Raw genomic sequence first — 22,709 nt, 5'->3', positions numbered from 1 at the left:
GCAGCCCAACACATTCATGTGCCTCTGTACCCAGCCAGCAAGGCAGGCACAGCCCTGGGCTGGGAGTGAACTGTGGGCTCTTCGGGAAGGAAAGGGAGTATTTTCTTTCCTTCTGTTGCTTTTCCATGCCCCAGGGCAGCCTCCCACCCCCATGTACCAGCAGTGCAGCCACATGCAGGGAGCCGTGGGGCTGTGTTGGGTGCTCACCTCCATCTCCTGAGTGTGAGTGCTGGGAGAGAGCTGTGGGCATTGTGAGCCACATGCCAAGGGGTTCCCTGCCTCACCAGCTGATCCAGGACACACTGCAGCCCTAGACCACTCATCTACACTGATCTCCCTGATTGTTGCTTTGTCCTCTAGCTTTTGTTCTCTTTCCACCACATTGTTCTCATCTCATCAGTGTGGCTCATCTGTAGTCAATAACCACGACTTGGCATTGCCCCATACAGGTGGTGTGATCTTCCTTTCAATCAGTACCACAAATGGATTTGTTAATGATGGTGTGAGTCCTCAGTGTGCCTCCTGTGCACTGAGGCCATGGAAGAACAGCATTTTAGTGAGAGCATTGCTGGCTGGTCAGGGAGGGCAGTTGTTCCTCTAAAAAGCATTTGTGAGTCCACATTTGGGGAACGATGTCTCATTTTGGTGCCACCATCTTGAATAGTCTGTCAGGGGATCACTGAGAGGGAAGGCATTCAGGGCCATAGAACACAGGCTGCACCAGCACCAACTGGGGCAAAAACTCTGCTCAGAGCTGCACAAAGCAAGGATGTTAGGTACAACAAAAAAAATTCCGGCTGGACATTAGGAAAAAAAAAGTTTAACCCTTAGCATGGTTAGCACAGGAACTGGGCCCCAGAGAGAGGGGAATTTTCCCCCTGGAAGTGCTTTTTGCTTCTCCCTAGAGCAGCCTGAACTGAATTTGAGGGTAGCCCTGCTTCGAGCAAGAGTTGAATGAGGTGACCTTCAGAGATCACTTCCAAACTGGTATTTTTCTCCATCTACCCCAAATACCTAAATTTCCTTATGTAGTGTCAGCCCTGACCCTCAGCTAAAGCCTCCTCACCAAAAGCCTCATGAGTACTCTTAGAAACTGCAGAGCTGGCCAAACTAGATTGTTTCAAGCAGAATATGTCCCCCTACATCTGCCTTCTGCTCCTTGTCCTTAGTAAACTCTTCTGGGGAAGAACCATGTTCTTGGTCTTGGTTTCCCAGCAGGATCATCATTCCCTGGTCCATCATGAGGCATAACAGGGCTTATGGAAATACAGGAAGGTTTTAATTCCTTAGGAAGCCCTGCCTGACTCTTCACCTTCTCCCTGCCTGCTCATGTTGTGTTGCTTTCGAGCTGGTGAGGTCCCAGGGCAGCTTCTTCTCATCTTCTGTGGAAGGAGTGGTGCTAAACCCTGGAACATTTCAGCCGTGCTGCAGCTTCTGGGCTCTGCAGGGAGGGGGACAAAGGGGATTTTCTGCCGTCATCTGTTCCCAATTACGGTGGTTTCAGGGAGCTCCTTGGCCCATTTCCACCGCAGTCCGTCAGCTCCCGAGCCCACGCAACTGGGAGGTGGGGCCTGGTGGTGGTGGTAGTGGCCAGAGCACGGTGCATCACCCTCACAGGACCAGGGTGAAGGGACAGCGCAGACACCACTCTCTGCTCCTGCTCTGCTGGGGACAGGCTGGCCCTTGGTGAGTAGCCTGTGCCCATTGGGTGCTCCGGGACAGCTTCAGTGGGACCAGGGAGTGGGAGCAGGGATCACCTATCCTCTCTAGATTTCCAGAATTTCATCTGCTGCTAAAAAAATGGGTCTGTGCTGGGGCTGGAGCTGTGTTTTCACAAGGATGAGTGTTGGCATTACAAGCAGCAGATATGTGGGAGGGGGTTGCTGACCTCACCTGGCCATCTCACCATATTTTTACCCACTACTCTTCTATCTGCTCCTGTCCTACCTTCTTACCCCTTCTCAGCCACAGGCTATTCTCATGCACATCTGTTAGCATCCTGGTCGCTCTGAGTTTGCTTTGCCAGCATACTTTATCTTGCCCTTACCATAACTTCTCTAACCTCAACTGCCTCTCAACTAATTTTTTAGTATCTTTGGGTGTTAAGGCACACAAGCAGGGCAGGGCTGCGTGGAGGCTTTGGTTTTACAGTTTAACTGGTACAAAGTCAAGCGTTGGGCAATGCCATGTCCATTGCACCCACGGGAGGTGTGTGTCAGCCCAGCTGCTGTGCTTGGGGGGTGCAGGAGTGAGGGGGAGCCCAAGCCCAGCCCTGCTTTCAGGCAGAGTCTGCGGTTCCCAACTTTGCTTTGCAGGTGGATGCGCCACAATGACGGTGAAGAAGAACCAGGCTCTGCAGGATGGAAGTGCCAAGGTGGGTGCAGGGAAAGGGAGAGAGAAAAGGGCAGAGATGTGCCAAGGGGGGCCAGGTAGTGTGTATTGATTGTGCTGGATGAATACCAGCCACACCTCACACTGTCCCACGTGTTGCCATGTTCTTTCTATGGATCTTTGCCTGCAGTAGTATGGAACATCATCAAAGGGAAAGGATAAACCTTTTTGCTTGCTTTGAAATTAAATAGTTCAGATTCAAAAAAGTTAACCTTGAGCTGATGGAAGAACTAAGTGATAGCTGCTGACTATGCCTGTACTTCATCTGTGCCCCATTTAGTCCCCAGAACTCCAGCAGTCATGGAGGTTTCCACAGGGGGGAAAGCCAGAGGGAGCACCTAAACAGTTGGGCTTGGGACACTGGAGGAGTGGGGACCGTCCCCCTTGGACACTGCCTGCTGTGTCCCTGCTCCCTCAGTGGCAGCAGCCAGCCTGCTTGTCATTACTCAGCATAACTGGGTGACCCTCAGTGGGGCTTGAGAAATGGCCTCCCCCTCTTCCTCTGCTCACTGCAACCCACCAAGAGCCACTGGTGTGAGGGCAATGGGGCATTCCTCGGGGAAGGGCTGTTGTCTCACCCACGTCCACCTGCCACGTGCAGGAGAACGTGCTGCAGAGGGTCCTGCAGCTGCCCGTGGTGAGCTCGACCTGCGAGACGCTGCAGAGGAAGTACAGCAGCACCAAGGAGTCGCACCCACTGATGGCCTCGGTGTGCGAGGTGTACGAGCGGGGCGTGCAGGGCGCCGGCGCCCTGGCCATGTGGGGCATGGAGCCCGTGGTGCGCCGGCTGGAGCCGCAGTGTGAGTCCGTGTGCCGGGGGGACGTGGCAGGGGGGCCACCAGAGCCTCCCCTGGTGGGACAGCGCTGGCACAAGCACGTGCCCGGCACAGCCCAGGTGCTTTTCTTACTGTGTTTTGCCCAAGGCAGTCGCTGTGGCCAACAACCTGGCTTGCCGGGGCTTGGACCACCTGGAGGAGAAGATCCCTGCCCTCCAGTACCCTGTCGACAAGGTAGGTCACAGACAGGACAATCTGGGACCCCCCAGCCCCTCTGGAGGGCCCACAGTACATCTCCTCTAGTCTTGTTTCTGGATGGTGAGAGGCTGCTGGCTGGGAAACAAGGCAGCATCTCCAAGTGAGGGCTCCTCCAAGGGCTTCTGCAGCCTAAACAATGGTTGGGGTTCCCAAATACAAGTCAGCAATGTCCTGTGTCCCCTCCCTGGCAGCTGCCTCCAGCCCAGGCTGGAGAGAGCTGTTATGCCCCTCTTGGAGCTGTTTACTGGCATAGACATGGCTGGAGTCCCTGTGGTCCCTCTGGCTGTCCCATGCCACCCCAAGCACATTAGTGGGGCTGCTCTCCATCTCTCTGCCCACAGCTCGCAACTGAACTGAAGGACACCATCTCCACCCCCCTCCAAAGTGCCAAAAGCACCATTGGCAGCTCCATGGATAAGATCATAGAGCTGGCAGCAGAGGGCTATGAGGCCACCAAGAGCACAGTGGAAACAACAGCCAAGTACACGAGGAAGAACTCAGTGACCCAGATGGCAGCTGCAGGGGTTGACACAGCCCTGGGAGGGCTAGAGAAGCTGATGGAATACCTGCTGCCAGAGGAGGATGAAGAAGCAGGTAGTCCTGATGCCCAAATCCCCTCTGATGGAGTCTGGTGACAACTGACTGGGTGGCTCCTCAGTTGTGAGGTGCATGGGGCAGGAGGCAGCCCCTGGATTTTGGCATAAGGCCACCTAGGAGGGTTGTCCCACCAGAATATAACCCTCCCACCATTCTTCTGCCTGTACTTTTCTACCTTTAGATAAGAAGCCCAAAAAGAAACATCTGTCAACACCAAAGGCCTCCCAGCAGCAGCCCAGCACTACCACCACTCCCAGCACTACCAGCACTCCCAGTGCTCCCAGGGTTGCCAGTGCTCCCGGTGCTCTGAGGGGTCCCAGTGCTCCCAGGGCACCCAGCACATCCAGCACTGCCAGTGCTCCCAGCACCCTGGGCCGGATTGGTGCTTTGGTCAGCACCGTGTCCCACCGCGCTTACCAGCAAACCACCCAAAGCCTCCAGCGTGCCAAAACCAAAGGGCAGGAGCTGGTCTCCTGGATCCCCATCCTGGTGAGTGCCAGAACCCACCTGCTGGGTTCCTGCTCCTCTGTATCCTCTTTTGAGCTGATTTTGCTTTCAGATGGGACATTTCAGGCTGCTTGGAGCAAATCTGAGCAGAGTACATTTCCTCTGCTCAGCAGGACAAGCTGGAGCTGGCGGTTCCTGCGTGATGTTCACACATAACCATGTACCATATTAGTGGGACAAGTTATTTTTAGCAGGCTCCCAGTGTGTAATTGTTGATTTATGGCCTTGCCATAACATCCTTCCATAAAGCAAAAAGCCCCTGCAGAGACCCAGAGGGGATGGGGAGAAGGAGGTGCTTCTCCTACCCCATGCTGCAGTGGGAACATCTTCCCTGGCCTGTGCGAAAATCCCAGAGCTCCCATCTGCCCTCAGGATTTCTCCCTAGATGCACAAATGAACTCCCTGCTCCCTGTGCATCCCTGTGAAATCCTCAGATTAAACAGGACAGAGTGGATGGGACCAGCCAGCTCCCTCTGAGTGGTGGCTTTTTGCTCCCCTTCCAGGGAAGCCTGGCCAAGCCGAGTGCCCCCGTGGCCCCTCAGGCCCGCGGTGATGGGCAGGGCAGCACGGGCTGGCTGACCCGGCGCCAGAGCAAGGCACCGGAGCAGAAGCAGGAGAAGGCAGGCAAGAAAGACACCAACCACACCAAGGTATGGAGAAAAGCAGAGCGGTGAGCTAGGAATGCTCCAAAGCATCCTCCTACCCATGGAAACGGTTCCCCCATACCTTTGGGGATCAGGCCCCTATCCCTGCTCAATCCTGAACTGCAGCTTGGAGGATACAAGAAGGGATTGGCAGTGGGGCAGCCCCCTTTCAATTTCCCAAAGCTGGGGGCTGTGGGCAGCCTGGCACAGTCACCCTGGTTTGTATGTTCAAAACTCCTTTGGAGCTGTGGGATGTCAGCACCGAACTACTGAGCTTCTGAACACCCCCGAAAAATCCCCTGCCATGGTCCCAGCAGTGAGGGCTGGTGTGAGCTGGTGGGGCTGGGAACAGTCTCCAGCATTGGCTCCACTGGGACCTGGGGACGGGAAGCAGCAGGTTGGGGTCAGTGCCCTTTGCCTCTGCCTGCAGCGGAAGCACAGCCTGGAGCAGAGGGTCCCCTGGGGCCAGGAGTGGGGGGAGATGGCAGGGACAGAGAGAGACCCTGCTGCAAAGAGCTGTGCTGGCTTTTGCAGAGCAGCAAGTTGAAATCTCTCAGGCTTAGAACTGCAAAGGGGATGGGCAAACCAGGGCCACCCCTGTCCTGCCTGGTGGGGCAGAGGCCCCAGCCAGGAGCTGAGCTGGTTTCTCTGGACAGGTGGGACAGGACCCCGGGCTCGTGGGCAGTGTCGCTCACAATCTGCAAAGTGCCTGCGCCTCCAGCATCTCCAGCATGAAGAAGGTCCCAGCTGTGGCCTGGGATGCAGCAGAGGGCTTGATCCTCTTCACCCCACGCAGGCTGTCCAGGGCCATGGAGACAGTGGATGCTCTCGGGGGGACCCTCGTGAGTGCCCCTAAGCATCTGCTGGGCACCCTGTACAGCTATGTGCCGGTGAGTTTGCCCCCAGCCAGGCCCTGTCCATCTCTAGCAAAACACATTTTGCTCAATCTCCCCCTGTGAGCACCCCAGAGCTGCTGGCAATGTCAGGGGATACCAGACTGGGGAAGTTGGGGTGCCATGAAGACACCTCAGTCACACCCTCCTCTTGAGCATTCCCAAAGCCATGACAGCAAGTCTCCCAAAAGAACAAATGGGTCAGACAGTGGTGACACCTTCAAACAGTTCATGCCCAAGCCCATGTGTGAGCACATTCCTGGGAAGGTGAAAGTGCAGGCTCAGACCCTGTTCTCTTTCCTTTACCTCAGCCTGTTGTTCCCCTGGGAGCATTTCTCCACCACAGCTGCTCAAGGACTGCAAGCCACCCACTCTCCTCCACTCTGGGGGCAAATCGGCTTCTCCTGAGGTTCTCCCAGTTTAAGGGGGGCTGTGTAGCACAGGTGGAGCAGGGCTGGCAGGTGGGTACAACCTGGCTGGGTGCTCACCCCATCTCTCAGCTCCGCAGGCAGTCGGTGAAGGAAGAAGAGGCATCCAGGGCCAGCAAGACTGACACGGAGAAGAAAGAGAAGAAGGAGGAGGAGGAGGAGACCAAGCCTGCTGCCCCCTCCAGTGAGGAGAAATCCCAGCTGAGGGGTGACTGGCGGCTGTACCGTGGCCATCACCCCCTCTCCTTCCTGGGGCTCGAGGACCCCCTTTTCCTGCGGCACAACTACTACCGCAGCCCTGCCTTCGATCCCGACTACCCCTTCCCACGGAAATCCGCCTTCTCTCCCTACAACAGGCGCGTGAGCGAGGGCTCCTACCGCTTCAGCCCCGAGTCCGTGTACAGCCGGGCCTACTACGGCAACCTCTACACTCCTGTCTTCAAGAAGGACTGAGCCAGCGGGCGGGACAAGCACATCCCAGCCCCTCTCACATCCCCTCAGCACGCTTTGCCTGGGCCCCTGCCAGCTGCCCACACACACCCCTGTTCCAGGACAGGAGCTTAAAGTGGTAGACAGGCCATGGGATAGCTTATTCTGGAGTGCTTCAAGGCCAGGATGGGGGAATAAAGGCAACCAAAAGCCCTGCTGCTGGAGGGAGAAGGTGGGACTAGGAAGGTGAAGGAGATGTGGAAAGAGCAGTGAGACCATAAGAAGGGACCACCCAGGGCTGGCGCTGGGCTACCTTGGACCCTGCTTAGCAGACAGAGTGAACTTAGATGGGCTACACATTGAGAGAGAGCAGAGAGGATGGTAAAGCTGTCAAACATCACCACGGCAAGCCTGTTTCCCCATCCTTCCTCCCTCCATTCCCCCTTCCAGGGCTCATCCCTAGGCACAGATTGCTCCTCCATGAGGGGGCTGAAGGTCCCCACCAACCAGCAGGATTCAAGAGTGGGAAAGCCCTGGGCTCTTCCCTCCCAGCTGGTGGTGGGATGGATGGTGGGGTCAGGAAAAAGGCTGGTGAGAACAGGTGGAGCTCCTGGAGCCCCTCTCCCGCAAGATCACCTGGCTTTCCACAACACCTTGTTGTATCTGCTGCAATAATAAACCTGCAACAATAAACCACCTGCCACTCACCCCATCTGCTCCCATCTGCTTCTCTGTGGGAGGGAGACACCAAACCAAGGGAACAGAGTGGGGTGAGATCCCCAACTCAGGGCCAAGGGAGTGGGTGCGGGAAGCATCCTGTTACATTCCCTGTGGGTAGCTGCCACTACAGGGATAGTGGGTGCTCATGCCCAGCACAGTACGTGTCTCTTCCCATGCCCCAAGTACAAATTCACAGCTCCAAGGGGCCGGGGCTTCCTGCCAAAGACAATTTATTGCATTTCCATAAGAACACAGCAGAGAAATCAGTGTCCCTACAGCACGCACAACCCCTCTCGCAGTGCACTGCTTTCCCAGGGCACAAAGAGAAGGGTTTGGGAGAGGCAGGGAAAAGCCTCTCAGAAGCAGAAGGGTTCAGCGGGGAGCCCAGCGACCCCTTTCCCCACCTCCTTTCCTCCCCGGGGAGAGGCAGCCTTACAGGAGTGGCTTGGGAAGGCGCGTGGTGCAATTCCCATGCTGGGAACGAGCCCCACGCCTGGCTTTTCCCAGGCACAGCCTGTACGGAGCTCGCCCGCACAGGGGAAGCGGCTGTGATCGCTGAAAGGCTGTGGGGGAGAGCAGCACTGTTCAAAGCACGGCGCGGGGGATGGGAGGCAGCAGCCCCCAACAAGGTCCTGGAAGATCGCGGGTGCCCTGGGCTCTGGGACACTCTCACACGGTGATACACACGTGGGAACTACCAGTGCCTCCCCCATCCCACCTCTCCAGCTCATGTGTGCTCCAGGGTTACTGAAGAGCCTCCTGATGAGGGTTAAACAGGAATAAGGATCCCAGAGTAGGAATGGAGAGACAGGGAGTCATGTGCTGTGCAAGAGCAGGATATCCTCCCTAATCGCTGACAGCCTGGGCAGCTCCTGCTGCAGGAGCTAGGGATGCTGCTGCTTGGAGCTTTGGCAAAATCCCCCCCTGGTTTCCAGTGTTGAAGGATAGAAGGAGAAAGCAGGAGGCACCTAAAGAGCTGGTACAGCAGAGAGATGAGACTGTCCCACGGCAGACCCAAGAGTAACACGCTACAGGCCTCAGCTGCACTGGTTGTGCATGGCAGGACACCCCGGCCCTGACACTAGGAGGACAGCAAGGAACCCGTCATACTTATGGGAAGACACCCACCATCTCCATGGGCACCCAGCGAGGAGGCCTGGCCCAGCTGGGCAGCACAGAGAGCAGCAACATCCGCGCAGCGACTCAGAGGGAGTCTGTTCGCTTACGGGCAAACACAGCCGACATGGTCTTGACGATGCCACGGATCCCTGTGCCCTTCTTCAGGGCCAGCTTGGTGTCTGGGATGAGCTTGGCCAGTCCATGGAAGACCATGAGGGCCCCGTGATAAGCCTCAGCTGCAGAGACCTCGTAGAAACCGCAGTCTAAAGAGAGGGCCAGGAGCCGCCCCTCCTCGCTGGACACCACCCGCTGGTGGTGCAGGTCCCGTTTGTTGCCCACAATGACAATGGGCACCTTCTCCTGGCTCTGCCCCTCCTTGGCTGCCTTGATGAACTGGACTTTGAGGGGCAAGATGTTGAAGCTGGCACGGTCACAGATACTGTAGACTAGGACAAAGCTGTCTGCCCACTGGATTCGCTTCTCCTCGGAGGAGCCATCCTCTGCCTGCTCCTGGGAAAAGAGAAAAGGAAGGGTTGTTTTATTTGGCTCCTTCCCTCCATGCCTGCCTGCTAGAAGAGGGCAATCCTGAGCCTGTCGGGACAGTGACAGCTAGAGAACAGCAAAAGGGCAGAGAGCAAGAGGAGTACCAAGGAGGGCAGAGAAGCACCTGGCAGAACTAACCAAGGGGGGATGATTCAACTTTCAGCATCACACCCTAGTCCTAACCCTCACCCAGCTGCCAAGCACTGCAGGCTGTAGGTGATAACAGTGTGGGGACCTCAGAGCAGCACTTCTACTTCTTTAGCACAGTCCTGTATTAGCATCAGTGCTTCAGCTCCAGTGTTCTCAGCCAGAGGGCCATGGGCTATGGTAACTATTGCTACCCTGTCAGCAACACTGCTGTCCTGTGCTTGGCAGGTGAGAAGAGTTCAGTCACTTATGAACCCTGTGATCTGAGAGCCTTGCTCAACTGGACCTCCCAGCCTCTGGTTCCCCATAGGTAACTTCAAGTAAAGGGTTTTTTTTGTCCCTGGGGTAGAAACGGGTGACAGGAGTGGAGCCCTCTCACCTGGGAATTGGGGACGTCCCAGATGTGTAAGAGAATCTCTCGGCCATCCACAGTCAGGTTGTGGCTGTAGATGAATTCTGTCCCCCCAAAAAGAAAAAAAAATAGTCATCTTCATGGTATCACCAGCTGCCACCCTGGACCCTTTGCTCCCCAGAGAAGCAGTTCTGGAGCAAAGAGATGGGCCACTGAACAAACACAACATCGAGCCCCTGGAAGCAGGCAAAGGCTCTGGAGAAAGGCAGGAGAGGATGGGCTGCAATGAAATCCCACAGGCAGAAGCAGGGTTGTCTCTTGACCCCAGTCCCTGTTGGGAACTGGGCTGGCTGTGGCCTGGCACTCACCCATGTCTCCATACTCTCCGATAAAGCGCCGGGTCAGGAAACGCACGGTCAGAGCTGCAGAGGGAAGGATAGGAATCATCAGAATAACCCAAACCCTGGAGGATTCTCCTTTCTAAATCCAGAGCAGTCAGGCACCATTCCCTTGTAAACTCCTACAAGCACAAACGACCTCTGAGCTTCCCCAGCCACCAGCAGGTCTGTGAGTGCAGCAGAGGCACAGCACGAACCAAAGCATCTGCACGATCCGTAGCACCGGCAAACTGCAGCTCAGTGGAAAATACCTTCCCCTGTCACTCCCCGGCTGGCTACAAGGTTGTGCTCACCTTGCCCACCTTGAATCAGAGCTGCACCCCGGGGCTCAGCCCCATCTCACCAATTTGCTCCATGGGCTGCTCCCTGTCACTGGCCCTCCAAACGCTGCTGCAGTTTTCAGCCTGGGAACCCCCTGTTCCAGCTCACGGTCAGTTCTCACCTGATTTCCCTACGTTGTCCGCTCCCATGACAAGGACGTTTGCTTCCATCTTCAGGGCAGTGGGGCCGGGCACCTCCATGAGGGCAGGGTGGTCGGGGGTGAAGCTGGTGCTCCGGCGCAGGGGGAGCCGGAGCCCCATGCCGAGCGTGGCCGAGCCCCTCCGGCAGTCCCCGCAGCGCTACAACTCCGCCCGGCACGGCCGCCAGCCCAGCGCTTCCCACGGCACCCAGGGGACCCACGGGGCCCATACCCCTCCCCGCAGCCGCAGGGGCGGTGCAGAGGGAACTGCAGGCAGCCGGATGAAAAACTTTGTCATCGCTCAGACTGTCCTGAACATACGTCAGTGGCTGAGCCGGCCCTGCCAGCCCCCAGCACGGCGGGCGGCCGGGAAGCACCAGCTGTCGGCACCAGCTGCTCCGCAAAGCGCATCCCAGGAGATGCCCGGGCCTCCGCCTCAAGCGCTCCGTGCCTCGGCAGGGCCACGGAGCCCCTTGTCCCTTCCCTGATCGTGGGAATGTCTGCCAGGAGTGCAGGAGTGTCACTCGTGCTGGGGTGTCTCGCCAGTGATGAAGCAGCTGATGAGAGATGTGAGTCCCTTGTGACTGACGGAGCATCTCACGGGCGGTGGAACTTTGCTTCACCAGAGACGGAACACCCCACCACTGACGGAGCGCTGCCTCGCACGTTTACGAAGCATCCCACGAGGGACGGGGTCCCTTGTGAGTGATGGAGCATCCCAAGAGTGACAGAACATCTCCCGAGTGACGGAGCTTCTCTGGAGCACCGGGGAGCCGCCGCGCAACTCCCGCAGCCACGGGCATCCCCCGCTCCCCACGGCCGCTCTCCGCGGGGTGCAGCGGCCGCATCCTCCCCCCGGCCCGGCCGCATCCTCCCTCCCCGGCCCACCGTATCCCCCTCCCGGCCCACCGTATCCCCTTTCCCGGCCGCATCCTCCCTCCCTCCTCCCCGCCGGCCGGGAGGAGCCGCTGACGCCATCGCGGCGCGCCGGGCGCGGCCATGGCGGCGGAGGCGGCGGCGGTGCGGGTGGCGGTGCGGGTGCGGCCGCTGCTGCCCCGGGAGGCGCTGCGGGGACACCGGCCCTGCCTGCGGGGCGATGCCGCCACCGGCGAGGTGGCGCTGGGCCGCCGCCGGTTCCGCTTCGCCGCCGTGCTGCCCGAGGCGGCGGGGCAGGCGGCCGTGTACCGGGCCTGCGTCCAGCCGCTGCTGCGCGCCTTCTTCCGCGGCTTCAACGCCACCGTCTTCGCCTACGGACAGACCGGCTCCGGCAAGACCTACACCATCGGGGAGGCCAGCGTCGGTGAGCCTCTCCGGGACCGGCGGCTCCGTGCCCGACAGCATCCCTACTCCTCCAGCATCCCTGTCCTGCCAGCATCCCTGTCCCGCCAGCATCCCTGCTCCTCCAGCATCCCTGCCCTGCCAGCATCCCTGCCCTGCCAGCATCCCTGCCCTGTCAGCATCCCTGTCCCGCCAGCATCCCTGCTCCTCCTGCATCCCTGCCCTGCCAGCATCCCTGCTCCTCCAGCATCCCAGTCCTGCCAGCATCCCCACTACCTCCCTGCTCTCCCCACCAGCCCCCATCACCACCTCCTTCCATCTCCATCTCCTTCCATCCCCAGCCAAACCACCCACACCACCATAATCACAGCCACGTCTCCCAGCCCAACAGCCTCACCGGTGCTGCTGTCCTCACCCATTTCAGCACCTTTGCTCTCTCTACCCAAGCCCAACTCTATCATCATCTCCATCACTTCCAGTTTCACTCCCAAACAACCCTTCCACCCTGCCAGCCCCTGCAGCTCAAGCCAACCTCCCCTCACCATCCTACCCCCCAGCAGCCGTTCCTTTCCCCCTATCTGCGTTGCTGTAGCCACCTCCCATGGGCATCTTTGAGATCACAGTGTCTGAGTTTCTCCTCTTTCACTGCAGGACAAGTGACAGGACCTGGTCCTCCACCAGCTCTGCAGGTGGTGGTGATAGTCCTAGGTCCTGAAATAAACCTGAAGGAGAGAGAGGTTTGCAAGTGTTAATCCTATTAGTTCTTCATATGAAGGAAATGAGGAAAGAGACAAGCTTTTCATTCTGATTTAATGCATTGTGATTTCTTACAGAGGATATACTGTAAACATTTAAGTCGTCTTTAGTCAATTGCATCATTAGTAAACACTAAATTGTTTCATACTTTTAATCGACATCTGATTTCAGTCTCCCAGTTCAGGCTATCATTTCACCAAATTTGGGAATTGCCATTTTACATGGCTGTTGGAGACAAAAGGAAAAACATTTGAAATTCAGATAGTAGAGTGCTGTGGCCAGATATAAGCAGGCTACAAGCACCAAAAAAAAAAGAGAAAAGCTTCTTAGAGCTGGGAAAAGTGGAAGAGTCATGCTGGCTTCAAAGGACAGCACACTGTAGTGGCAGGCATGGTGTTTGATACTGAAATGCTGAGGTGCTTTTTCCTTCTTGAAGAAGGACTGGAAACAAGCAGCTTTGCTGGAATCCAGCACAGCAGTGGGACAGGATTTGCCCAGAGGTCTTGTGGGATGTTTAACCCAGGCTGTGAGGGCTGAGCTGTGGGAGAGTTGTGAGGCTGCTTCTTTCCAGCTGATGTGTGTTGCAGGCAGTCTTCTGACCTCAGCTCTATCTCCAGCCAGTGGTGGCTCCCTGGACATTCCCTGCTCCCCATGAGCATGTGCCTCTCTTTGCCAGCTTCCATCAATGAAGATGAACAGGGCATCATCCCACGAGCCATGGCTGAGACCTTCAGGCTCATCGATGAGAATGACCTGATCGACTACACGGTCCGAGTGTCCTACCTGGAGGTGTACAAGGAGGAGTTTCGGGACCTGCTGCAGGTGGATACAGCCAGCAAAGACATCCAGATCCGGGAGGATGACAAGGGGAACGTTGGTATGTGTGGCTGTGCACAGGCTCCTTTTCTCCCCATGTAGGCCAGAGCTGGGTTATCTATCCATGAAGGCAGAGCCAAGTCTTCTTCCTCCATCCCTTTGTCTCCTGCAGCAGTTTGCTGTACTCAATCTTGAAAGCTGGTCTGGGCAAGCCCAGTAGGGGCAGGGTGACAGCAGCAGGCTGTGCAGAGGAGCTGCATCCTCGGGCAGCCCATCCCTCCCAGCCACAGCTGCCTTTGCTTTGCAGTGCTCTGCGGCGTGAAGGAGTCAGAAGTGGAAGGGCTGGACGAGGTGCTGAGCCTGCTGGAGATGGGGAACACAGCCAAGCACACGGGAGCCACGCACATCAACAGGCAGTCGAGCCGCTCGCACACCATCTTCACGGTGACCATGGAGCAGCGGCGCGGGGCTGGCCGCCTGCCCCTGCACCACCGCGGCCCCGCCGTGCCCGCCGCCGGACAGGTCCTGGTCTCCAAGTTCCATTTTGTGGACCTGGCAGGCTCAGAGCGAATTGTGAAGACGGGAAACACGGGGGAGAGGCTGAAGGAGAGCATCCAGATCAACTGTGGCCTCCTGGCCTTGGGCAACGTCATCAGTGCCTTGGGAGATCCTCGGAGAAAGACCACCCACATCCCCTACAGGGACTCCAAAATCACCAGGTACCACTGGGATCTTACAGGCTCAATTTACAGGTCTGCCCTCTCTGCAGGATTTCATGTAGGGAATCTTGAGGAGCAATGAGGCCAGGATAGAAATGCAGGCCTAGCTTGTTGCAGTGCTGGAGGTAGTGAGGTTTGTGTGAGTCATGATAATGAAGCTGAGATGAGGTGTTGCTGTGGGTTATCCTGCCCTTCCTGCCTGGCAGGGAATAAAAAATACTTCCAGTAGACTTGTTTAATGGTCCACAGTTAGCTCTTACCTTGAGCAGATGGCAGGACCCAGCAGCACATACCTAGCAGTGATCACAGAGTCAGGGAGCTCCCAACCTCAGGAGTTATTTGGATGGAGACTTGCCGTGGTGCAAACTATTAACCCTCTGCTTAATGATTCCATTCACCTCACTAGTGCCAGACAAACTACAGAGCAAGGACATCATTTTCCTTTGGCTTAACCTCTGTAAAGGCTTGAAAACATTCTGTTCCCTGTGTTATTTTGTATTTCCGCTATTTTAATCCCTGTGCTCTTCCTTAGGATCCTGAAAGACTCTCTGGGAGGGAATGCCCAGACCGTGATGATCGCCTGTGTCAGCCCATCGTCCTCCGACTTCGACGAGAGCCTCAACACGCTGAATTACGCCAGCCGTGCTCAGAACATCCAGAACAAGGCGGTGGTGAACTGCCGCAGGGAGACGGAGCACATCGAGGAGCTGCACCTGCAGATCAAGAGCCTGCAGAAGGCGCTGGAGCAGCGGCAGCGCTCCGAGACGCGCATCATCCACCGCTCGGGCAGCGCCAAGCGCGGCGCGCCCGACGCCACGGCGCGGCTGCTGGCAGAGTGCGCCCATTACCGCACCTGCACCGACGCCGCGCACCGCCTGCTCATGGAGCTGCAGGAGGATGGGAACCTCACCGTGGAGCAAATCCTGCGTGTCAAGGAGTGGCTGTGCGCCGTGGAGAGCCAGAGGAGCGAGCTGACCTCGGCCGGGCTGGATAGCGGCATTGAGAGCACCTCCATGGAAGAGCAGGGACTGGAGGCACAAGGGTCAAAGCTGGCAAAAGCCCAGGTAATAGCGGGGTGTTACAGCTTGTGAGGAGGCAAATAGTGCTAAAGGCAATCTTGCCTCTGATCTATTGCAGCTCTGTTAATTACTCAAGAGTGGGAACAGCCTTGCCCTCCCAGCTATGGATGTGATAAAAGAGGGATTTGCTGGTTGCAGTCGGTTGGAGTGTGCTGGCTGTGCTATGAGGAGGAGGGGACAGGAGGTTGTGTGAGGGACAGACAGGGTGAGACATTGTACAAGGGACAGACAGGGTTAGGTGGCTGTGCTAGGGACAGGAAGGAGCCAGCTGGAACTGCTGAAGGAAGAGAAAAGGAGAGAAAGAGCCTGAGCTGTGTGGAGTTGCCCATAGGAGGCTACACAGAAGAGGTATGAAAGACTTTTAGATATGAAGGAGCTGTTGCTTGAAGCCTTCTGAAATTTTACCAAAGCACTCTGAGTGTCGTGGCCATCTCTGCAACCACAACAGCTCTGGGGTTGGGTTCATCTCATGGCCATGGCAGCCCCAGCACAGCATGGTGAAAGGGTCAGGAGAGGGAGGGGAGGAGAAGAAACCTGTCTGGGAGGTCCTAGGGAGGCAGAAGGACATGGTCCTCCCAGCAAGTAGGGAGAAATTAGATTGAGCTGCAGCTGAGAGATTTATTGCACAGGAAGAATCTGGGCCTGCAGAGCTGTTGTGTCCTTGCAGAGTACAGCATGGGAAGGGAAAGACAAAGGTGGATGCTGATGCTATGTCTCTTTCATTTTGGGGAGCAGGTGAGCGCTGAGAAGAAGTGTGAGTCCATCAAAGATGAGCAGGTGGCCAAGCTGCAGAGGCAAGTGGAACGCCTGGAGGAGGAGAACCGTGACTTCCTGGCTGCCCTGGAGGATGCTATGGAACAGTATAAGCTGCAGGTATTTCTGGGCTCTGCTCTCTGTGTAGGGACCTGCCCCACTCCTCTCCTTCCTGCCCAGGGGTGCTCAACCCAGCTTTCAGGTTCCTCTGCAGTGGGTCTCAGATCAACATATACGTAACCACATTTTTCTCATTGTTTCCTAGAGTGACAAACTGCAGGAGCAGCAGGATAAGATCTCAGAGCTGCACGTGCGCTTGGAGATGGCAACGTGTGTGCCAGGACTGCTGGAAAATCTTCACCTGGTGACTGCCAGCCAGAGACCTCACACTGCCCCGCTGGATGCTGCCCCGTCCCATGGCCTGGGTGGGGTTCCCTCGGGGCTGCTTCCTGAGCAGAGTGGAAGAGCTCTTTGCAGGAAGGTGAGGGCATAAGGCTGTGCTGTTGAAGAGCTGCTGTCTCTTCACTTGGCTGCTCTCCACGGTAGGAGAGCTTTTGCCCTGCATTTCAATGTGATCCTTTTCAGAAGTGTAGTCCAGAGGACTGTCTTAGCGTTCAAATCCAGAGTTTTACAACTCTGGCAAAAATAGCCCAGCTTCAAAACTGAGGCTTTTGCTTTCATGTTGTGGGTGAGTCCCAGATTTGTTCAGTGTTTGAGCAGCAGAAGCACAGGCAGCTGGGTCTGGCAACACACTGGTTTCTTGAAAATACACTCAGTCCATTTGGTTGCTTTTTTTTATGTCTAGCAGTGATGCTCAGCTGGGAGCCACCTTTTCTAACACTGGCTCTCACACAGCTTGTTTCCTCTCTTTCCAATTCTGTGCCCCAGAAGCTGAGCAGCAGCTCCTCCTCGCAGAAGGAGGAGCCGGCAGGCTGGCACCCGAACCATGCCCAGTGCCTGAGTGGAGATCCTGAGGTCAGAGATGTGATGCTGAGGAGGGAGCTCAGCCAGGACTCAGAGAAGCCATCAGAAGTGTCCTCAGGAGAGGAGATGGAGGAATGGGAACGGAAATGGTCCCTGTCCCAGCGCCGGTGAGTCGGGGCTGCCCCAGCCAGCTGTCCCTGTGCGGTGCCCTGGCTGTGACCTGGCTGTCCCACCGCAGCATCTCAGCTCTCACGTCTGATGTAGGGGCAGATGCTGCCTGTGGGGTCAGTGATGCTGCTGAGACACCTTACTGCTCCCTGGGGAGCTCATTACCATCATTCCTGACCACAGCTGTTGTTTCCATCTCTTTCTGAAGCCTGTGGATCACAAGGGTCTTTGCTGGGAACAGCTTTAGCAGTGCCCAGACCAAACTGATCAATTTGCTTCTCCCCTGTAGAAATGGGATCCAAAACTTGAGCAAGAAAGAGATTTTCAAGTTGAGTGAGGAGCCAAGTGGAGGCAATGCCCACTCAGTTCAGGAGGAGCAGCTGGAGCTGGCAAAAGGCAAGTAGCAACCATAGATTGTTGGACAATCTTCCATGGGCTGGTGGTGCTTCAGTGGGTGATCTTGATGTCCCACCTGGATGGTGCCCAGAGGACAAAGCTGGAGCAAAAATGGAGCCCAGCTGCTTTTGTTAGGGAGAAACTTGAACTCGCAGGGTCTGGCAAAGGTGTGTGTTTTGGTGGAAACATCAGGTGAGCATGGGCAATGCTGTGCCAGACTCTGGCTATAGATCAGATCATCCTTCTGTCACCCATCTGCTAAGATAGGACTTTCCTGACTTGGGAATCTGTGTTCCAGAGGTCTGTGGGAAGCGGGAGTCACTGCTTGGTTCCTGGGAGCGCCTGCCAGGGAAGGACTCTGAGTGGAGGCTGGTGCAGGCACAGCAGAAGATTCGAGAGCTGGCAATCAACATCCGCATGAAGGAGGAGCTGATCACAGAGCTCATTAAGACAGGTGCAGAGCTCCTGGCAGGAATATGCACCCATTTCCCATGAAACCTCCTCCTAGTCGTGGTGCTTAGTGTCTTCTTTCATCCTCATCTTCTCTCCCTGTGTTGCTTGTGCTCAGTCTCTTCCCCTGTAAGCAGGAAGGCCTTGTTTCTCTGTCCTTCCAGCAACGCTGACAGGTGACAGAAACCCTTCCCACTGGTTTGTCCCTTCCCTGGAGTGGCTGAGGGAAAGGGAACATTCAGTCTCTGTAGCCAAAAATACTTGGGGAGAGGGAGGAAGGGTCAGGATCCTGGCTGTGAGAGAGGGGGCTGTGTTGCAGGCAAGGACGCCCAGGCTCTGAACAGGCAGTACAGCCAGAAGATCAGTGAGCTGGAGCAGGAGGCAGAACAGGTGCGGGCAGAGCTGAGCGACAGCCAGAAGCAGCTCCAGGAGCTGGAGGGCAAAGAGCCGTGGGACCCTGGGGAGAAGCGCAAGCTGCAGGAGTACCGCACGCGTGTGGCGGCCGCGCAGAGCAAGGCACAGGTGAGAGGGAAGGCTCTGCCCACCCCGGCGCTGAGCAGGGGCACAGCTGGGGGCCTCTCTGCAAAGGGCACCGGGGAGATGCCGAGGCCAAGGGTGGTTTTCACTCTCTGGCAGGTTCTGTGCAGGAAGAAGCAGGCGACGGAGAGGCTGGTGTCGCTCTCGGCGCAGAGCGAGAAGCGCGTGCAGGAGCTGGAGAGGAACATCGAGCTGATGCGGCGGCAGCAGGGGCAGCTGCAGCGGCGGCTGCGCGAGGAGAGCGAGCAGAAGCGGCGGCTGGAGACGGAGGTGAACAAGGGACAGCACCGAGTCAAGGTAGGAGAGGGCAGGAGCAGCTGTGGTGCTTGTGAGGGTGACGGTGGGTGGGCTCTGATGGGGTCTGTGATTGTCTTGGGGAGCATGGAGATGGGGAGTATCCAAAGAGCTAGAGGAGAACATAACCTGTCCCTAAGCCCCCTGCCACAGGGCAAACATGTCCCACTCCCTGCGTGCTCATGGCTGCTCTTTCACACACAGGAACTGGAACTGAAGCACGAGCAGCACCAGAAAATCCTGCGCATCAAAACAGAGGAAATCGCGGCTTTCCAGAGGAAGCGGCGGAGCGGCAGCAACGGTTCTGTCATCAGCCTGGAGCAGCAGCAGGTACAGACAGCAAGCCTGCCTCTGCTTTCCTGTTCAGAGGGGATGCTTGGCAGACTGCAGGCTGAGGAGAGAGAACTGAAAGCAGGGACCTGAGTCCATCCTGCTCTCGAGGACAGTCCATAATGTCATCTGCATCTAGTGGCAGAGGACTTAAGATCTTGTCTTACCCCCAGAAACAGGATCTCATCTAAATCCTAGCATGGGTAAAGAAGCTTTGAAATTATGTCTGTTAGCAGAGGGGTGGTGAGAGACGTGCCCTCCAAGAACTTGACAGCTGGGAATTTAGTTTAGCTCTCCCTCTTGCAGGAGCTGGAACAATAAAACCAGCAAAGTCTGGGCTGTGGGGGTTAGCAGAGATGGAATAAGGACTCTTGTATGGATCTCAACTGCCCTGCTGTTTAGCCCAGCAGTCCTGGGCATTGCTGCTGCTGTCTGCACACACACATGCCTTTTGCTTCTCCCTCCATTCAGAAAATTGAGGAGCAGAAGAAGTGGCTGGACATGGAGATGGATAAAGTTCTTGAGCAGCGGCGAGCCCTGGATGAGCTGGAAGATGAGCTGAGGAAGAGGGAAGCTATTGTGGCCAAAAAGGAAGCCCTGCTGCAGGAGAGGAATGGCCTGGAGAGCAAACGGCTGCGCTCCAGCCAGGTAGGACGAGAGTGTGACACCTCAACCCTTTGCTTTTTTTCAGCAGAGGTAGGGGCTGGAAGACCTGGGTGCCATTCTGTGTCTGGCAGAGGGCTGCAGGCCAGGATGAGGTGGTGTTGGGAAGTGGGTATGAAATCTTGCTAGTATGAAAGAGTCTGGTTGTGCCTCTGAGTTTGTGGTTTGGTAGCCCTTGGCTTATGTCTGCTTGGGAGACAAGACATGTGGCCTAGGGAGAGAGTAGGATGGGGCCTGGATTGCCTTTGAAGCAGATCCCCCTGAGCATCCTCTGCTGCAGGCCCTGACAGATGACATAGTGCGCGTGTCCAGCCGCCTGGAGCACCTGGAGAAGGAGCTGAGTGAGAAGAACGGGCAGCTGCGTCACGGCAGCGCCCACGACCAGCAGCAGATCCGCCAGGAGATCAACAGCCTGCGCCAGGAGAAGGACCAGCTGCTCAAACAGAGGCTGGAGCTCGACAACAAGCTGCGTCAGGGCACGCTGCTGTCCCCAGAGGTACCTCTGCTGGGGCTGGGGAGCAGGAGGTTGGAGGAGAGGAGTAAATGCTGAGCATGGGGTCATTGGCAGATGCTCCCCTGCATCCCAAACTGCATGTCCCAGCTTCTCTCCAGCACTATTGACATGACAAGGAGGATTAGGGCAGGGTGAGACAAAGAAACCCTTTGCTAACTACAGCCCTGCCCGGCAGGAAGAACGGATCTTGTTCCAGCTGGATGAGGCAATCGAGGCTCTGGATGCAGCCATTGAGTACAAGAACGAGTCCATCACGTGCAGGCAGCGAGTCCTGCGTGCCTCGGCCAGCCTGCTGTCCCAGTGTGAGATGAACCTCATGGCCAAGCTCAGCTACCTCTCCTCCTCTGAGACACGAGCTCTGCTCTGCAAGTACTTTGACAAGGTGGGAGACAACTGCCTTCTGTGCTGGTGGGAGCTGTATTTCACTTACTGGCTGTTAGTGATTGCATTATTAGCCAGCCAGAACACATAATAAATGTAACACAGCTTAAAGCCACTTGTTAACAGAATGGATGATCTGACCAAACTCTTGTTTTCCTCAGTTTCAAGCTTTCTCCATGCATCATCCTGTAGTTTTGCCCTGCAGAGTCAGGCCACAAAGCCACAGCACCACGGGAGAGGGGTTTAACTAGTCATAGTTAAGAGCCATCCCCTGCATGGATCCCTGCAGTGGCTCTGCCACATCAGTGGAGCCACACCTTGCTCTTTCCTCCACAAGGCAGCTCTGACATCCCAGCACTACTAACCTTTGTAAGCTGTACCAAAAAACTAACGTGACTGGGGCTCGGTGGGGCAGGAAATCTTCCCAGGCATGAAGGAGCTGAAGTGTTCCTTGCTCTTGGGCCCTGGCCAGGTGGTGACACTGCGAGAGGATCAGCACAGGCAGCACATTGCCTTCTCCGAGCTGGAGATGCAGCTGGAGGAGCAGCAGCAGCTGGTGTACTGGCTGGAGGCAGCCGTGGAGCGCCAGCGCCTGGAGATGGACCGCCAGCTCACCCTGCAGCAGAAGGAGCACGAGCAGAACATGCAGTTACTGCTGCAGCAGAGCCGTGGTAAACCCCTGCTCTCCAAATGGGCAGCAGTGCTACTGCTTTTGTCTTTCACAGTGCTCCCAGGCTGAAATAGCCTTGTTTTTTCTTGCAGAGCACATGGACGAGGGGCTGGCCAGCAGCAAGCTGCAGTATGAGGCGAGGATTCAAGTGCTGGAAAAGGAGCTGAGCCGTTACATGTGGGCAAACCAGGAGCTGAACCAGAGACTGAGTAACATGAACCTCAATCCTGGACACACCAAAGGTGAGAGGAAACACAGGCCTAGGGCTCTGCTGGTTAAAAGGGAGGTTTGGTTGCTATGCCTGGCAGTGAGAGCTTGGAGCAGTCTATACAGTGCTTCAGCAGCTGCTATACAGGCACCAGTTTTGCGGAGAGATCCTGATACTCACCTCTCTGTACCCTCAATTTTTCCCAGCAGGGATGGAGAGGAGCATTCATGGGGCTGGGGACAGAGCTGCCCCTGAGCTTGGCACCTGTGAGGAATTCAGCCTCAGGGAACAGCCCGTGCCTCCAGCTGCCGCTGAAGAGAACCCTCGGGCCAGGGATGAGAGCAGGGACCTGGTGCACGCCCCTTTGCCCTCCACATGGAGGCGTTCCTCGCTGCCCAGCGACAGCCCCGGCGACCCTCGGCACAGGGACACTGAGCACTCGCTGAGAGCGGGGCAGCCCCACGAGCTGCTCCCAGCACGGAGCCTGGCTCCTGCTCCCAAACCCCGGCAGAAGCTGCGCAGAGCCAGCCTGAACACCAGCCCAGTGCCTCACCACCCAGCCATGATAGATGTGAGGAGAAACCCCCTCTAGAGCCAGCCTGAACACCAGCCCAGTGCCTCACCACCCAGCCATGATAGATGTGAGGAAAAACCCGCTCTAGAGCCAGGCTCAACTCTCCTGGCACAGGGCAGGGAGCAGCAGGTAGTGCTGACCTGAGTTTGAGAGCCCTCCTGCCCCACAAAGCCAGCCTGGCTCCAACCCTGTTACATTTCAGATGCCTGAGGAAGATGTGAACTGTTATGAGGGAGTTGAGTGTGCCTCCATTCTCCATGTTGCTGCCAGTCCAGGCAGCACTGGCAGGATGCTTTTCTTCTGCTCCCTCAGCAGCTTGAACACTGTGAAGCAACAGACACGTTCCTTCCAGGCCTCTTAACATTAAAAACTTGTTTACAATGTGGAATTCTCAGCTGAAGGGCTTGGAGGGAGATGCTCTGCAGTCCTGCAGAATTTGTACATAGATTTTTGTAGTTACTTTGGGTTTTTTACATTTCTATTATGACTTTTCTAATAAAGCAGAATGAGTTTTATGTAATGGTCACTTGTCAGAAA

The 22,709-nt window shown here is 56.5% G+C and overlaps 3 protein-coding genes across 7 annotated transcripts; 2 read left to right on the top strand and 1 right to left on the bottom strand.

The window, feature by feature from the left end:
• The first annotated feature begins 1,582 nt into the window (after positions 1-1,582).
• Positions 1,583-7,625, top strand: PLIN1 (perilipin 1). 3 transcript variants are annotated; one of them, XM_063412837.1, is made up of 9 exons: positions 1,583-1,686; positions 2,316-2,374; positions 2,993-3,191; positions 3,319-3,401; positions 3,767-4,019; positions 4,204-4,511; positions 5,033-5,179; positions 5,830-6,063; positions 6,567-7,625. In XM_063412837.1, the coding sequence occupies exons 2-9, from the start codon at positions 2,330-2,332 to the stop codon at positions 6,945-6,947; spliced, it is 1,650 nt and encodes a 549-aa protein (XP_063268907.1). In that variant the 5' UTR covers positions 1,583-1,686; positions 2,316-2,329; the 3' UTR covers positions 6,948-7,625. The 3 variants fall into 3 exon arrangements, with proteins under 3 accessions (XP_063268907.1, XP_063268906.1, XP_063268905.1); XM_063412836.1 differs by lacking the exon at positions 1,583-1,686 and having other exon boundaries at positions 1,701-2,374; positions 6,567-6,678; positions 6,851-7,625; XM_063412835.1 differs by lacking the exon at positions 1,583-1,686 and having other exon boundaries at positions 1,702-2,374.
• A 230-nt stretch (positions 7,626-7,855) lies between these two features.
• LOC134558416 (ras-related and estrogen-regulated growth inhibitor-like protein) lies at positions 7,856-11,578 on the bottom strand. Its single transcript, XM_063412225.1, has 4 exons — positions 10,645-11,578; positions 10,173-10,226; positions 9,832-9,908; positions 7,856-9,272 (listed from the first exon to the last, which is right to left on the bottom strand). The coding sequence occupies exons 1-4, from the start codon at positions 10,781-10,783 to the stop codon at positions 8,847-8,849; spliced, it is 696 nt and encodes a 231-aa protein (XP_063268295.1). The 5' UTR covers positions 10,784-11,578; the 3' UTR covers positions 7,856-8,846.
• Positions 11,579-11,627: 49 nt separating this feature from the next.
• Positions 11,628-22,697, top strand: KIF7 (kinesin family member 7). Of its 3 annotated transcripts, none has more exons than XM_063412223.1 (18): positions 11,629-11,962; positions 13,373-13,573; positions 13,820-14,231; positions 14,764-15,295; positions 16,046-16,183; positions 16,329-16,544; positions 16,952-17,154; positions 17,445-17,551; positions 17,850-18,005; positions 18,321-18,523; positions 18,638-18,835; positions 19,037-19,162; positions 19,634-19,810; positions 20,106-20,321; positions 20,515-20,721; positions 21,193-21,391; positions 21,483-21,632; positions 21,805-22,697. In XM_063412223.1, the coding sequence occupies exons 1-18, from the start codon at positions 11,662-11,664 to the stop codon at positions 22,188-22,190; spliced, it is 4,128 nt and encodes a 1,375-aa protein (XP_063268293.1). In that variant the 5' UTR covers positions 11,629-11,661; the 3' UTR covers positions 22,191-22,697. The 3 variants fall into 3 exon arrangements, 2 of the variants coding, with proteins under 2 accessions (XP_063268293.1, XP_063268294.1); XM_063412224.1 differs by having other exon boundaries at positions 11,630-11,962; positions 21,808-22,697; XR_010082350.1 differs by lacking the exons at positions 21,483-21,632; positions 21,805-22,697 and adding an exon at positions 20,882-21,089 and having other exon boundaries at positions 11,628-11,962; positions 21,193-21,327.
• Positions 22,698-22,709: the final 12 nt, after the last annotated feature.

Source organism: Prinia subflava, chromosome 15 (genome assembly GCF_021018805.1).
Source record: "Prinia subflava isolate CZ2003 ecotype Zambia chromosome 15, Cam_Psub_1.2, whole genome shotgun sequence".
NCBI classification, from domain to species: Eukaryota; Metazoa; Chordata; class Aves; order Passeriformes; family Cisticolidae; genus Prinia; species Prinia subflava.
This window is presented reverse-complemented; position numbering and strand designations above follow the sequence as displayed.

Coding starts and splice junctions, on each gene's coding strand:
- PLIN1 (XM_063412835.1), top strand. CDS start 1,868: ATGTGGGAGGGGGTTGCTGACCTCACCTGGCCATCTCACCATATTTTT. Junction 3,192..3,318: donor GCGCCGGCTGGAGCCGCAGT/GTGAGTCCGTGT, acceptor TGCCCAAGGCAG/TCGCTGTGGCCAACAACCTG. Junction 5,180..5,829: donor AAGACACCAACCACACCAAG/GTATGGAGAAAA, acceptor TTCTCTGGACAG/GTGGGACAGGACCCCGGGCT.
- KIF7 (XM_063412223.1), top strand. CDS start 11,662: ATGGCGGCGGAGGCGGCGGCGGTGCGGGTGGCGGTGCGGGTGCGGCCG. Junction 17,552..17,849: donor GCAGCTGGAGCTGGCAAAAG/GCAAGTAGCAAC, acceptor TCTGTGTTCCAG/AGGTCTGTGGGAAGCGGGAG. Junction 18,006..18,320: donor CACAGAGCTCATTAAGACAG/GTGCAGAGCTCC, acceptor GCTGTGTTGCAG/GCAAGGACGCCCAGGCTCTG.
- LOC134558416 (XM_063412225.1), bottom strand. CDS start 10,783: ATGGGGCTCCGGCTCCCCCTGCGCCGGAGCACCAGCTTCACCCCCGAC. Junction 10,227..10,644: donor GGACAACGTAGGGAAATCAG/GTGAGAACTGAC, acceptor TTCCCTCTGCAG/CTCTGACCGTGCGTTTCCTG. Junction 9,909..10,172: donor CGGAGAGTATGGAGACATGG/GTGAGTGCCAGG, acceptor TTGGGGGGACAG/AATTCATCTACAGCCACAAC.